General features: G+C 40.0%; 1 protein-coding gene across 10 annotated transcripts in view; it reads left to right on the forward strand.

Moving 5' to 3' along the window:
* The window catches only part of LOC124717235 (YLP motif-containing protein 1), a 404,334-nt gene that overhangs the window by 78,330 nt on the left and 313,040 nt on the right, over positions 1-12,964 (forward strand). For all 10 annotated transcript variants that reach the window (XR_007005724.1, XR_007005722.1, XR_007005723.1 and 7 more), the window contains exon 10: positions 11,260-12,840. Coding sequence is in view for 5 of the 10 variants with exons in the window: in XM_047244037.1 (XP_047099993.1) it covers positions 11,260-12,840 (1,581 nt within the window). In the remaining 5 variants the exon portion in view is untranslated. The remainder of the gene's footprint in view (positions 1-11,259; positions 12,841-12,964) is intronic.

A 12,964-nucleotide genomic window follows, 5' to 3' on the forward strand; every position in this document is an offset into this window, starting at 1 on the left:
CCTAACAGAAGACCGTAGAGAGCAACGAATGATGATCTGTGGCGGAATTGCTTGTGTGTTAGGAGGCCAGTATGACAATTTTTTGTCGAACACCGTCACTGGTGATGAAACAGGAGTTCATCCCCTTAGAACCGGAAAGAGAGCGGCAATCCATGTTGTGGCGCCACATCACCTCTCCTCGAAACAAAAAGTACAGAGCCTCACCCTCGGCCTGCAAATACACGGTGACAGTCTTTTAGCACCCGGAAGTGTATTGTGCTACCCTCAGGTAATTAAAGAAACGACTTCAGTGTGTTCATCACCATAAAAATGCAAATTAACTTCTTCTTCTTCATGACAATGCAAGACCTCACACAAGCCTGCACATCTGAGAGGAGCTCACAAAACTTTATTGAACTGTTCATCATCATCCACCCTACAGCTTCTATCACACGCCTTCCAACTTGCTGCCGTTTGGCCCAATGAAGGGTGCACTCTGCAGGAACAGTTCATGGATGACGGGGAGGTTATTGATGGATCAAGATATTGGCCCCGATGTCAGCCAGTAGAAGGAAGGAAGGAAGATTGGGTTTAATGTTCCCTCGATTTCAGGGTCATTAGAGATGGAGCACAAGTTCAGGTTGTGTCAAGATGAGTAAGGAAATCGTCCATGCTCTTTCAAAGGAAACATCCTAGCATTTTCCTGGAGTGACTTAGGGAAATTGCGGAAAATCTGTATCTGACCGGTCGGACATGCCGTCCAGTAAGGTGGTGTAAGGCCATTGTGTTGAAAAATAGGGTTTTGTACCCAAGAGAGTGGGGAATGATATGCTGTGTTATAACTGTAATGACAGTGGAGTCTGCGATACTATACGGTTACAGGCTGTTTGTTTCTGTGGTATTCTGTAGGTCATATCTTTGTTCTCACCAGCTATATTATTGCTTATATGATTTGTTTTTGTGTGGTTCTACACTTATGTGGATTTTAATCCCAGTGTTTTTTATGGGACTGCTTATGCCATACAGTGTTGTAGTGTGCTAGGTGTGTGACAATTTCTCAATGTTGTCTTATTCTCAGAAATGTGCTTCCCAGTGTTTATTTTTACTGTCAATAAAGCTGTCAGTGATTACCATTATGGAATAAACTTTCATAGTTTTTTGATGATTGGGCCTGCAGCTGCATTCTTGAAAGGACATTGTAAGTGCGGTTCCAGTATCACTGCTTATAAAATATTTGTTGATTATTACGACAACTGTGTTGGAAGATTTCAATTTTCAAGTATGTCTATGTTGTTCCGATGCATATATAACATCTGGTGTGGCTATGTCTGGTGACCGTACTTCTTACATTTCAAGTGAAATTCTAAAATATTGATTTCACGTCAATTTGTGACGGTTCATACCATAGATGTTTTATGTTTATAAATCAACTATGGTGTGAACTTCATGAGGAATTTAATGAGAACAGTTGCCAGAGACAGTCACACCACATGTTATACATACATCAGGACAACATAGACATACTTGAAACTGGAAATCTTCTGAAACAGCTGTCATAAAAATCAATAAACGTTTTAGGCAGTTATACTGGAACCTCACTTGTAATAAAATCTCATAGTTGGAAAAAGCTGTAGTTTAACACCTACTATAGCCTCGCCAACTTCAAAGAAGCAAACTTATACAGTTGTGACACCAACAAAGACAGTGATATTATATGGACATCAAGACCACCTGATGTCCATAGGAAAGCGTAATTTTCTAATGCTTTAAATTATCTTCTTCAAAATTTGGAGTATTGCACCCAGATATGTATTTCCACAGATAACCAGACAATGGCAGTCATGCTGAAATACGTGTAGTGTTTAAAAAGTATTCTAAATATGTTTGTTATGTTTTCTCATATGTTCCGCTCCTAAGTATCCCCTCAGTCTTAGGTCTACGAAATGAAAAATGAAGCTAATTCATCTAAACAAAAAATATGTCCATCACATGTAATACACAAGTATAACAACAATAAAATTTGACAAATTTGCACATAGGTATTGTGTGCGCCCTGAGACAGTTACTGATTTACACAAGCTGCAGAACTCTGCAATTTTTATCTTCCTGTGCAAATTTAAAATACCCTTTGCAATTGTGATACTGTTTACAGGAGAAAGTACTCTTTCAAAGTACTGCGAAATGTTCTTGTGATGTGTAAGTAAATTGAGAATTAAATAACATAATGAATGTATTTAAACATGAACATCTCTATGTTCCTCGTTAGTGACTCATTGTTACTTCCGTGTGTTATTTGTACAATAGCTGTTGTTCGATACAAGGTAAGTGTATCTCTGTGTTGCCAGTACAGTGCTGACCTATCATGACCTCTCTAGACATATAAGCTGCTTCATTCTTTCTTCATTCCTCGCATTCACTTGAGCTCCGCAGTCTTCTTTCTGCAGAAGCACAAACCGAAAAAAGACTTATGTGCTGACAACAATATTTATTACTACATTAAAACTTTTCGAGATCTGTCGCTCAGGAAACTTGAACTACCAATGGCACTTTGTGGGATTAATATTTACAATGGTGATCACTGACAAAATGTACAGGAGAAACAGGTGGTCAGTATGAGAGCCGGGAGGATTAACGAAATATTGCCATAATAGTACAGAAGAGTTTATCAGAAAGGTGGTTGATTTTACATGTGAATTAAGGCTGTAAACCTGTTGCATTAATGCTAAGCAGTATTTTTAGTTTCCAAGCACGCTATTAGCTTAATAATGTATAGTACTTATATAACTTGAAAATTTTTCGTTATAGATTGTGGGTAACTTATTCTGTGTAATTGAAGTATTATCTGAAAAAAGCTGTACATATATTCAGACATATCTCAATAAAACTTAAAGATAATACGGTGATAGACATTCCACAAAACACAGAAATAAAATATCCTGTGACTACAGTATCGGCAAATCACAATAGGACTTGTCAGTTCATACAAATACCTGGTGTAACAGTTTAGATGATGGTGACGAGGAGGGGGGGGGGGGGGTGGAATGGAAAATCGATAGGGTTAATCAGTGGTAAAACACATTTGGTTCATTGGTAGGATGGTGGGATACTGGGGAAACTGAATCTTTCTAAAAATGAGATTTGCTTACAAAACTCTTGTGTGACTTATCCTAGAATATTTCTCAGTTACATGGGGTCTGTACAAAATATAACGGGATATTGAACTTGTGCAAAGGAATGTGTCAGAAGATGCTGAAAACCTGGGTTGACAGATGCTTGAAGATGGATAGCAGCTGTCTCATGTAATGCCCTTACAAGAGTATCAAAGACCAGTATTAAGTGAGGAATCTGGTTATACACTACATCCTTCTGTATATTGTAGGAGCCACAGAGATGAGAGTAAACTGATTACTATGCTCTCAGAGGCAGTTAAACATTCATTTTTCCTGCTCTGCATACACAAGTGGAATGGGAAGAAACCTCAATATTGGAACAATGGGAAGTACCCCTAGTCATGCACTTCACAGTGGTTTCCAGAGCATTGGTGTGGATGTAGATGTAGATTATAAATGATGTCCTTATAAGAATTCCTCAAATTTTTGAATAAAATTCATTAATAATGGGAAAGTTAAATTATTTTAAATTTATTAGTATACATTATGGTGATATAAGGAAAATAGTATCTGACAGGTGGCCACCAAAACTTTGGGATGAACTATACACACTTACAGTATATAAAACTCTGGATTGTTTTCAGTTTGTTCACTTGTAAATGCGTCTCAAGGCAAAAGATGACATTCCTTGCATAATTGTTTTACACATTTTGCTTTTCCAGGACCCAATCAGAAAGTTCATACCATTCCAAATTGATGTCAGTTGAATCTTGTAAGGATGTAGATGAAGATCTTCAGTCAGAATTCGCTACATGTTGCTCCTTGAAATGTTCAGTTCTTGTGATCGACAGTGAATTGAGGTTCAGGTTCTTTGGGATACATTCTTATTTACTGTGGTGACATTTTCAATAGATCTGTTGGTATGATGTCTACAGCAACAAAACCACTTTGCTCACATTTCAGACAAATATTGTCCAGCACAAAGAGAAGTAACCTTTTCTAGAGTTCTACTTTTGTCCTTTGTAGAGAAAATGTTTGCAAAACATTCCCTCTCCCACCAGGTAAAGTCTCTACCCCATGAGAGACATAATTATATGTTATGTGCTGAGTGGAAAGCAGTTCCTGTTGAACCACTTTTGAGGTAGCTTCCAGGCAGTGACGGTACTTTATTTCAGGTGCCAGTGGTCTCTCAGATAAAAGTACAATCATCCGCCATGTCCTAATTTTTATAGTTCATTTTGCTTAAATGACAGCATGTCGTCATATATCAAAGGAATCATTGTCTTAGTAAACAATGCCATTCTGTTCTGTTAGCAGTTACTGCTTATGAACAGTATTCTCAAAGGTGAAAGGAAGAACTAGTGAATCTGTGTAATCTTATACCTCACGGAATGCTCTTGGCTAATAAGATTTTCAACAGCATTCAGTTGATGATTTGGTGAATAGTGCTGATGGACAGCATTATTACCTTCTCCAATAACACCTAAAATGATGATCTTAGGGTTGTGATGATCTTACTTGCCAAATGCAAGTATCGAGGATTTAATGATATCCATTATTCTTACGGTTAGTATTTGTGCATCATTAATGCAATTCTTGAAAATTCTTAGTGGCTCTTCATAAAAATGTAGAGTTTCAGGGCAGTAACATTGAATAAAATGTTCTTAGGCTTTCAGCTGTGCCAAGTGTTTAAAATGTCACAAGCTTCCTACCTGGTACTCCATAGTCATTGTGAAGCAGAATGATTGCTGGTACGCCTGTATACACTTTTGCTGCCGGCTGTGACATCACTGGTGCCTATGCTATCATCATATGTGGACATAAGTTGACTCCTCATCAGATGTGGCTGCTTCACACATGCCTAAGCACACTGACATCAGCTATTGTAACCCTGCACCAAAGCACACTGTGGTGCAAACATTGGTGAAGCCACTCAAATCTAAATCACTGACTACACTTTTTGATGGAGACTGTGACCTACAGCTCAGCATGCATGCAATCCAAAAATAGCAAGGATAGAGCTCGCACATTGAATACGGAGTCAACATAGGCTTGTACGTGGCAATACTGCGGACACCGCTGACGGCACAGCCAGCAGCTAGTGTATATGAGGACGTACCGGCAGCCCATCAACAGTCATTCCATTTGACAATTGTCAAAAGCTTTTGCCATTTTACTGCCTGATGAGGGTACATGCATTTCACTTCAGAGGTCGCCGAGAAACTAACTTCTACCTGAACATACGTCTGGGCACACCTGTCCATCTCAGTTGTGATGAAATGAGCCAAAGATGTCATATAGTGTGGAATTTGGAACATGTTTGAATCCTGCTAACCAATCCTGTGTAACCAAGTTTGCCTGACATATCATGCCCTAATTCACTTAATGTCTCTCCAATGAGTGAACTATTATTGATGCTAGGTTTTTCGAAATTTGATCCACTCTGAGAAAACTGACAAACTCACTATCGCACATTACATATGGTTTTATAATCACTCTCTCATATGTTGCATCAAAAATTCTTTCTCCGTGACATCACATCACATCTCCTTCCCAATGTAATTTTGGCAATAGAAGTGTTGCAGAAGTTAAAGCAGTTAATTGTTGTAATTGATAATCAAAAAGCAGTGACAGTGATTTTCGGACCTTCATTTTTTTTCTAAACCCATAATTTGGGGCAGAGAATAATTATTGCCACTTTTTCACATAAATTCTGTCTTGCAGATCGTATTTTGTATTACGAAATTTAAGATTCCTACTTCAAGTTTCTGAGAGAGAGTTTATAATTCGAATGTCAGAATTGTAAATCAGGAAAGAAACTGATGTTAATCTGGTGATGCTTTCTTTGTGACCAGTCGAGCGTCAAATGGCATTGTTTCTTGGTGGTAACATTGCCCATAGTTGCTTCGCTAATACTGAGTCTTCATCTAATGTGTCTCATCTAAATAAACTACTGTGTCTTTGAACTCAGGTTCTGTATGTACTAGGCTCATTTGTTCAGACACTATTTTAAATAGGCCCTGTGGAACAACTTCGCACCTTACTTCCTTCCTCTATGTGACAAAGACTTCGTAGTATGAGTGCATACCCTTGCAGCTTTGTGAGGTATTTGAGCTTGTACTACCCTGAAAGACTAGCCAATACAGAAAACACACTAGAAAATGAAAACCACATTAATTTGATAATACTGCTTTTGCCAGATGGTTTATTGGCTTCTGGAATAGCTTCACAAGAACTGTAGAAATTAATATAACTAATAACACAATTTATGAAACTAACAATGTGTAGCTAAGAACAGTAGGAGTCCCAACCATTCTGATATTCTAGGAGATGCACTGGATCTAGAATGAAAACAATAACTTGTATCGCACCGGACTATGCTCTTGGATGAGGTACGTCCTGGGTTTAAAAGTGTAGGAAAAAGTAGTGTAATAGTACCCAGTAAAGTGACCATTAAGGTGTATCAAATAGCTACTACTGTTGGCATGGTATAAGGAGCAGTAAAATGGAATTGAGATTATGGAAAACACGTAAGTGAACCATTTGTCATTTCAAAAGTAATCGCCATAAACGTTAATGCGTATATCCCACTGTGAGACATGATGCTCAGTGTCTTCATAGGAAAATGTTTGTGGTGGCCTGTGGAACCGTTAAGGTACACAGGAGTGCTGCTCTTCGTCTGAAGCAAATCAACTGTCACGAATGTCTTTCTTTGGGCTTCCAAAAATATGGAAACTGCATGGGAGGGATTGAGACTGCATGGGGGGATGTGTAAGGGCTTCCGAGCTCAACCTCTGCAGTGCGGTCAAAACAACCTTGGCAAGATGTGGGTGGGCCCACACATAATGAAGAATTCATGTTGCTTGTCGGATTGAAAGTGACAAATTTTATGTAGTTTTGTTACGCAGCTAATTGTGCATGAAGTCACATTATGTGTTGTTTTCTTTATCAAGATCACATTTGAAGATCTTAGTCACAAAATCTCTGTGATGACCAACCGTGAACTTTGAGATAATATTCATTTTGTTGTGGCGAATTGTAATGACATTCTTGCAAAGTATGTTAGTGTGTGTGCCTACTCAGTGCCGACACCACACACAAATTATTCGCAGCATTCTGCCTACGTCCATTCCATGCACTACAGGTATTACATTGCTGGAGTTGGTAGTGCATTGTAATGGCATGAAACTTGGGGATTCTCTCAACATTTCCTTCCCTCAGTTTAGGAGTTTAACATAAAATTAAGCCTCCACATTCCATTTTGTATACACTTCCCATAGACTCACATGCCCCACTCTTTTCCATAGATCATGCTTTGCCTAATAAGGAAGTTGCTATACCTGTCTTTGTGCATTTTTAACTGTACTGCTTCTTTTAAGTTCATATTTAATTTTAACTCGTACTTTAACCCCATAAAATAGTCAATTTTTGATTGAAAATGAATTATGCCTACCTGCAATTGTCAATAATATTCCAGATATGCGTGGTACCAATGCAAAGAGATCTTGTATTTTATTTACTGTTGTCATTGAAATTTGTGCAAACAGTATCACCTGTACCCAGTTTCTTTCTTTCCCCCCCCCCCCCCCCCCCCCTTTCATTTTGTAGCTTTATGTGTATTTTTTTTTTTTTTTTTTTTTTTTTTTTTTTTTTTTTTTTTTTAAAAAAAATGCAGCTGCCATCCTTACAGTAAATTTGTGTTTTACTTCTCAGACATGACCTATCCTGTGTGGAAGATTTTAGTTTTATTTGTGAAGTATTGTATCATTTGCTTACAACTGTTCTCTCCACCTCCAGATAGAATTTTGTAGAACATGTAAGGTACTGTTGCACAATGCAGGTACGTGGGTTTGGCAATTTACATTCAGGTTTCATTGGCACCTTTAATAAAGTTGAATTTCATAAGAGATACTTAAATGTGTGTAACAATAACTTTCCCAGTCTTTTATAATTGAGGAAAACAGTTTGTATGAAATTAATACAGAAAGTTTATTCATAACATGAAATATTATAAAGAGATGAGATGGACGGTGTATTTACTTGTTTTCATCAGCCTTAGGGCAGTGAAAGTGAGGTGATTAATGATTACGTATAAGAGATCAGTAGACTGTAGGATGACTTAAGAGCACAGTAAAGTGTCCCAAATAGTAATGAATGAGAAATATTGGCTCATCTTTACTCTTCTGTAGGAGACATGTGGTTTGTTACTACTGCTGATGTGACTGGAGAAGTTTTGTAGAAACCATTCTCAGTGTGATTTATTCTGTGTGTGTCTGTTATTATGGATGAAGGTGTTGTTTACATGGCCTTATTTAGTTGTTGACAATGTATTGCATTGTGATCAGTTGAATTTTTATCCTCGGTGTATTTGTTGTGTCAGAATCTGTTACATACTGTGGCTGGTCTTTCATTGAAAACTAACTAATCAGATAAACACAGTAATAAGAGGTAAACTGTGGTCATCCAAACGAGTCCTTAAGGGCTGGCACTGAGCACTGTGGCTAATATCCTGAGGGGGTCACATGTTCGCAGTCCACCCGAGACTTTCAGCAAGTTTACAAAGGACTGTTGTGCTGTGCGGGTAATACTTAACTTATTTGTCTTCTGGATAGCAGCAGCTGCAGCATTTTAAAGAAATGGAATGGTGTAATTTTTGTGACCTATGGTAGCCTTTGAAAGTGCCGCTGAAATAGCACATACAATTGTTAACTGAAAGGTTTTGTAGAATCAAGAGCGCATTTGTTGCTGCTTCATGTTCTTGTTGTATATACAATGTAACACATTTTTCCAGCATTCTGTTGACTCCATTAGCACATTTTTGTTTTTTCTCAACAAGTTAAAAAGTGATTAATTACAGTAATCATTATCACCACTCGTTCATGTTCACATGGTGTGTTTACTCTAATGAACTCTACAGTAACAATACAGGTGTCATTAAGCATGCAGTGATAAACAAATTCAACTGAGCAGTAGACAGATGCAGCAGACTGACACTGTTAGCTGACGTTCCATTTGGTACACCACTTCCTGCAAAACAAAGCCACCACAATGTGTGTACTATCACCAAACAGGAACTACAGTTTCGGTGTAAATTTGCCTTGTCTGCTTGCCCCCCTCTCTCATCTTCCTGCGCACACACTACTCCAGTTCATCAAATGACTCTGCAGTGGATACGCAATTATCCGAACTGATTGTTGTTGTATGTCATTTGTATACTAGAAAAAGTCCAAATAATTGAATGTATGAAGAAAAGCAATTTTTGTATTATCAACTCTAGAAAAAAACCTGCGTGCCACTGCATGGTCATCTTTTAGGCATATTTCCTGTGGTTATCTTTCTGCAGTTCATACATAATGTTAGGTGATTGTTTTTGTAAAAACTAACAGTACAAAGATTCTTCCGAAAGTTCATTTTTCAGTTTCCTCGTCACTTTTCAAAGTTTACTCCTATCTTCACTATAAAGTTTGCAGGTGTACTTAAAACTGAATCTGCATTCTTCTTAATATTGCTTATTGCAGAAATACCTACACCATACGTATCAGCTAACTAGCCAGTTTCTCATTTTTTTAAAAAATGAATTGGTATTTATTTTAACTTTTAATGATAACACTATTCTTTTGTGCTTTGACATGTTCATGCACAGACATGGCCCAGTGCAGTGGCGTAGCAATTGGCAATGTTTAACTCAAACAATAATGAAACGTGAGAGACCATGTGAGTTATAGGTGGGTAGTGATGCTGCCACATACATGTGCTCACACGGACTAGACTACAGAGATATTTGCTCGTGCTTGGTAATCCAAATAATTGCTAATCTGGATAATCAAGTCTCTGCTGTATATGGTTCCAGAGACATTTCAAAATCTCAAACAATTATGATGTATATATGCAGACTGAAATGGGGATGAAATGGCGAATTAAAATGTGTGCGAAGGCCAGGATTTGAACTTGGGTGTCCTGCTCACTAGGCAGATATGCTAACCACCATGCCACCCTTGAACAGAGGCTTTGCAAAACTACAAGGAATACCCTAGCATGCCTCACTCCTCTGTCCAAATTCCTGTTCACGCCTCAGCCCACTTGGTACTCCACCTAAACTCAAACAGCATATACATGTTTGAGCCCTGCTTTACTGAATCTGCCACATTTCCTTTCATTGTTGAAGATTTCATAAAAACGGTGAAACATGAGATGAAGCTGAACTTATCAATTTACGTGTTTATCCACACTACGTCATTTGTTCCTATAGTAGTAAGTAGCAAATTAAACCATATTGATGGCCTAGAGTGTGGAATAAGGGTATGTCCAAGAATGTTGGAGTTTTGCTCTAGCCATTCCTTCTGAAAAACAGTCACACACAGTAGTCTGCCATTCTGTCAGAAATTCATATTTAGCAATGATAAACAATTTAAATTTTGTGTTGTTGCACACAAGAAACTGCAACAAGTTATTGAATTTTAAAGTCAGGATTAAGTTTGTGTTATTGCTCATACACCAGTCGCTGCTGATTAGACACCTGGCTGTTGTGTAGTTCCGTGTGTGTTAAGAAAATTGGATCTAAAACTGTTAAGATTCATAGTTTGGAAAAGGTCTTCAGACCATCAATTGCACCCGTTACATTTTTATTGCAGTAATTAACTAGTGCAAATTGTTCTCGTGGAATACTATGGTAAAGCTAGAAAATTGTGTTTGAGGTGGTTGTTCCCAAACATTCTGCAGTATCATGATCAGGACTTGGCAGCCAGTAGCCTAAGTCAGCATCAGTGTGTGTTCTATCATCCTCCTCCTCCACAACCACAACCTCCAAAACTCTCTCTCTCTCTCTCTCTCTCTCTCTCTCTCTCTCTCTCTCTCTCTGTAATTGTTTGCTATATCCTTCTTTGACTTCCCTTCTTCACACTGCAGCATTGGCCAGTAACATTTTCCTTACCTTGACACTCTACCACAGTTTTCTAATTTCCATGAGAGTTCATAATATGTGTTTTACTTACAAGGTTTGTTTATATCGCTATCAAAATTCTGAGTTTCAAGTTTTATCAAGATCCAGTTTTAGAAACTTTTATTATGAGTCTTTTCTTGAATTACTTTATCCAAGCTTTAAGCTGGAGACATACTACCTAGAAGGTTTTGGAATAAATTTTGAAATTTTAATTATTTTTCTGTTGTACAGGATCCAAACCGAGCTGGTCGTGGAAAGCCTAACCGTGACCGCAACAGTGTGAGTAGTGGTCCTCCTGTGGGAGGATACTTCACTACTCCTCCACAGGGGGATCAACAGCAACATCAAGAACAGCAACAAGACCAAAAGCAGCAACAAGATGACCAACAGCAAACACAGCTGAATCCTGACAGTGACTACCGCCAGACACCTGCCAAACAAGAGGGGGGTGGGGTAACTGACACAGAGCAGAAGACAGAACCAGATGACGGCAGTGGCATTCAGGCATCTGCAGAGACAGACCATTCTCAGACAGGTCAGGATGGCACTGAAGGGAGGGACGTAAAAGAAGAAACAGCGGAGAAACCCCCTAAATCTAGCCCTGTGAAAGATGGCGTGATCCCAGGCTTGGATCTATTAACAAATGATGGGGAGAAGAAAGAATCTGCAGACGGACATGGGGCCACTGAAGAAACCGAAAATAGTGCCAAAGACACAGACGATCGTGCAGACCACTTGACATCTGCGTCAGGCCAAGACTCCACATTTTTGAATCAGAATGCTGGTGGACAAAACTCCACTGGGGCCCAGGGATCATCATTTATTGACCAGAGTTCACTGCAGCCTAATAAACAAGAGGAGGATAGTGGAAATCATGAATTGGACAGTTCTTCCGAATTGCAGACAACTAAACAGTATGGCAGTAGAGAAGCTCCCACTGGGCAGAGCATGGGCCAGGCTAGTGGAAACACACAGTTCACAAATCAGCCTCCTCCACTTTTTGGAAGCCAGCCACTGGGAGGTTCTGACAATAGGGGCCCACCACCTCCCTTTGGCAAGGGTGGATTTGCAAATCCCCCACCAGGTGTACCCCCTCAGTTCGGCGGAGCAAATCAGCTACCACCCAGTCAACAGTATGGGAACCAAAATTTCCAGCCAGGACCTGGCAATCAATTTGGAGGCCCACAGTCTGGACCAGGAGGTCCCAACAGAGGTCCTCCACCATTCGGAGGAGGTAATTTTGGACAGCCTCCTCCAAATGCCCAGGGATTCGGCAACCAGGGGCCACCAAACTTCGGTAGGGGCGGTCCCGGAGGTCCACCAGGTTTTGGAGGGCCGAGAGGACCACCGAATTTCGGAAACAATCCGCCAGGTGGTCTGGGTGGATTTGGCAATCAGGGACCACCAGGAGGACCCGGTGGGTTTGGAAATCAGGGAAGAGGCCGTGATGGACCACCGTTCGGAAGTGGAGGCCCTAGATTTGGAAGCGGTCAGAGTTTTCCTCAGGGAGGACCGAAACCTTGGGCTTCTGATGACTGGCAAAAGCCCCCGATCAAAGAGGGAGGTGGTCTCCTGGGAAATTATCCTGCCGAGAAAGATAATACTGACAGGGAACGCCCTCCAGGATACCCTCCGCCTCTGCTAGGTCCTCGCGAACTTCGTCGCGACCAAGACTTTGGCGGCTTTCGCGGAGGCAGAGGCGGACCTATGGGTCGAGGTGGGGGGCGTGGGGGTTGGCAACACAGGGGAGGTCGAGGAAGGTTTGGGCCGGGGCCAGGGCCACCAGAAGATGGACGTGGCGGCAATGACCAGGTGAGCAGGAGATTCTCTCGCCCGTAGGAAGTAAATAACTTTGCAGGATTATGTGGACTGTTGGCCTCACTCGATCTGTGATGATTTTTATTTTCTGCGCTTATCATTAAAATGGTTTACTGCT

This window comes from Schistocerca piceifrons, chromosome 9, assembly GCF_021461385.2.
Source record: "Schistocerca piceifrons isolate TAMUIC-IGC-003096 chromosome 9, iqSchPice1.1, whole genome shotgun sequence".
Taxonomy (NCBI): Eukaryota; Metazoa; Arthropoda; class Insecta; order Orthoptera; family Acrididae; genus Schistocerca; species Schistocerca piceifrons.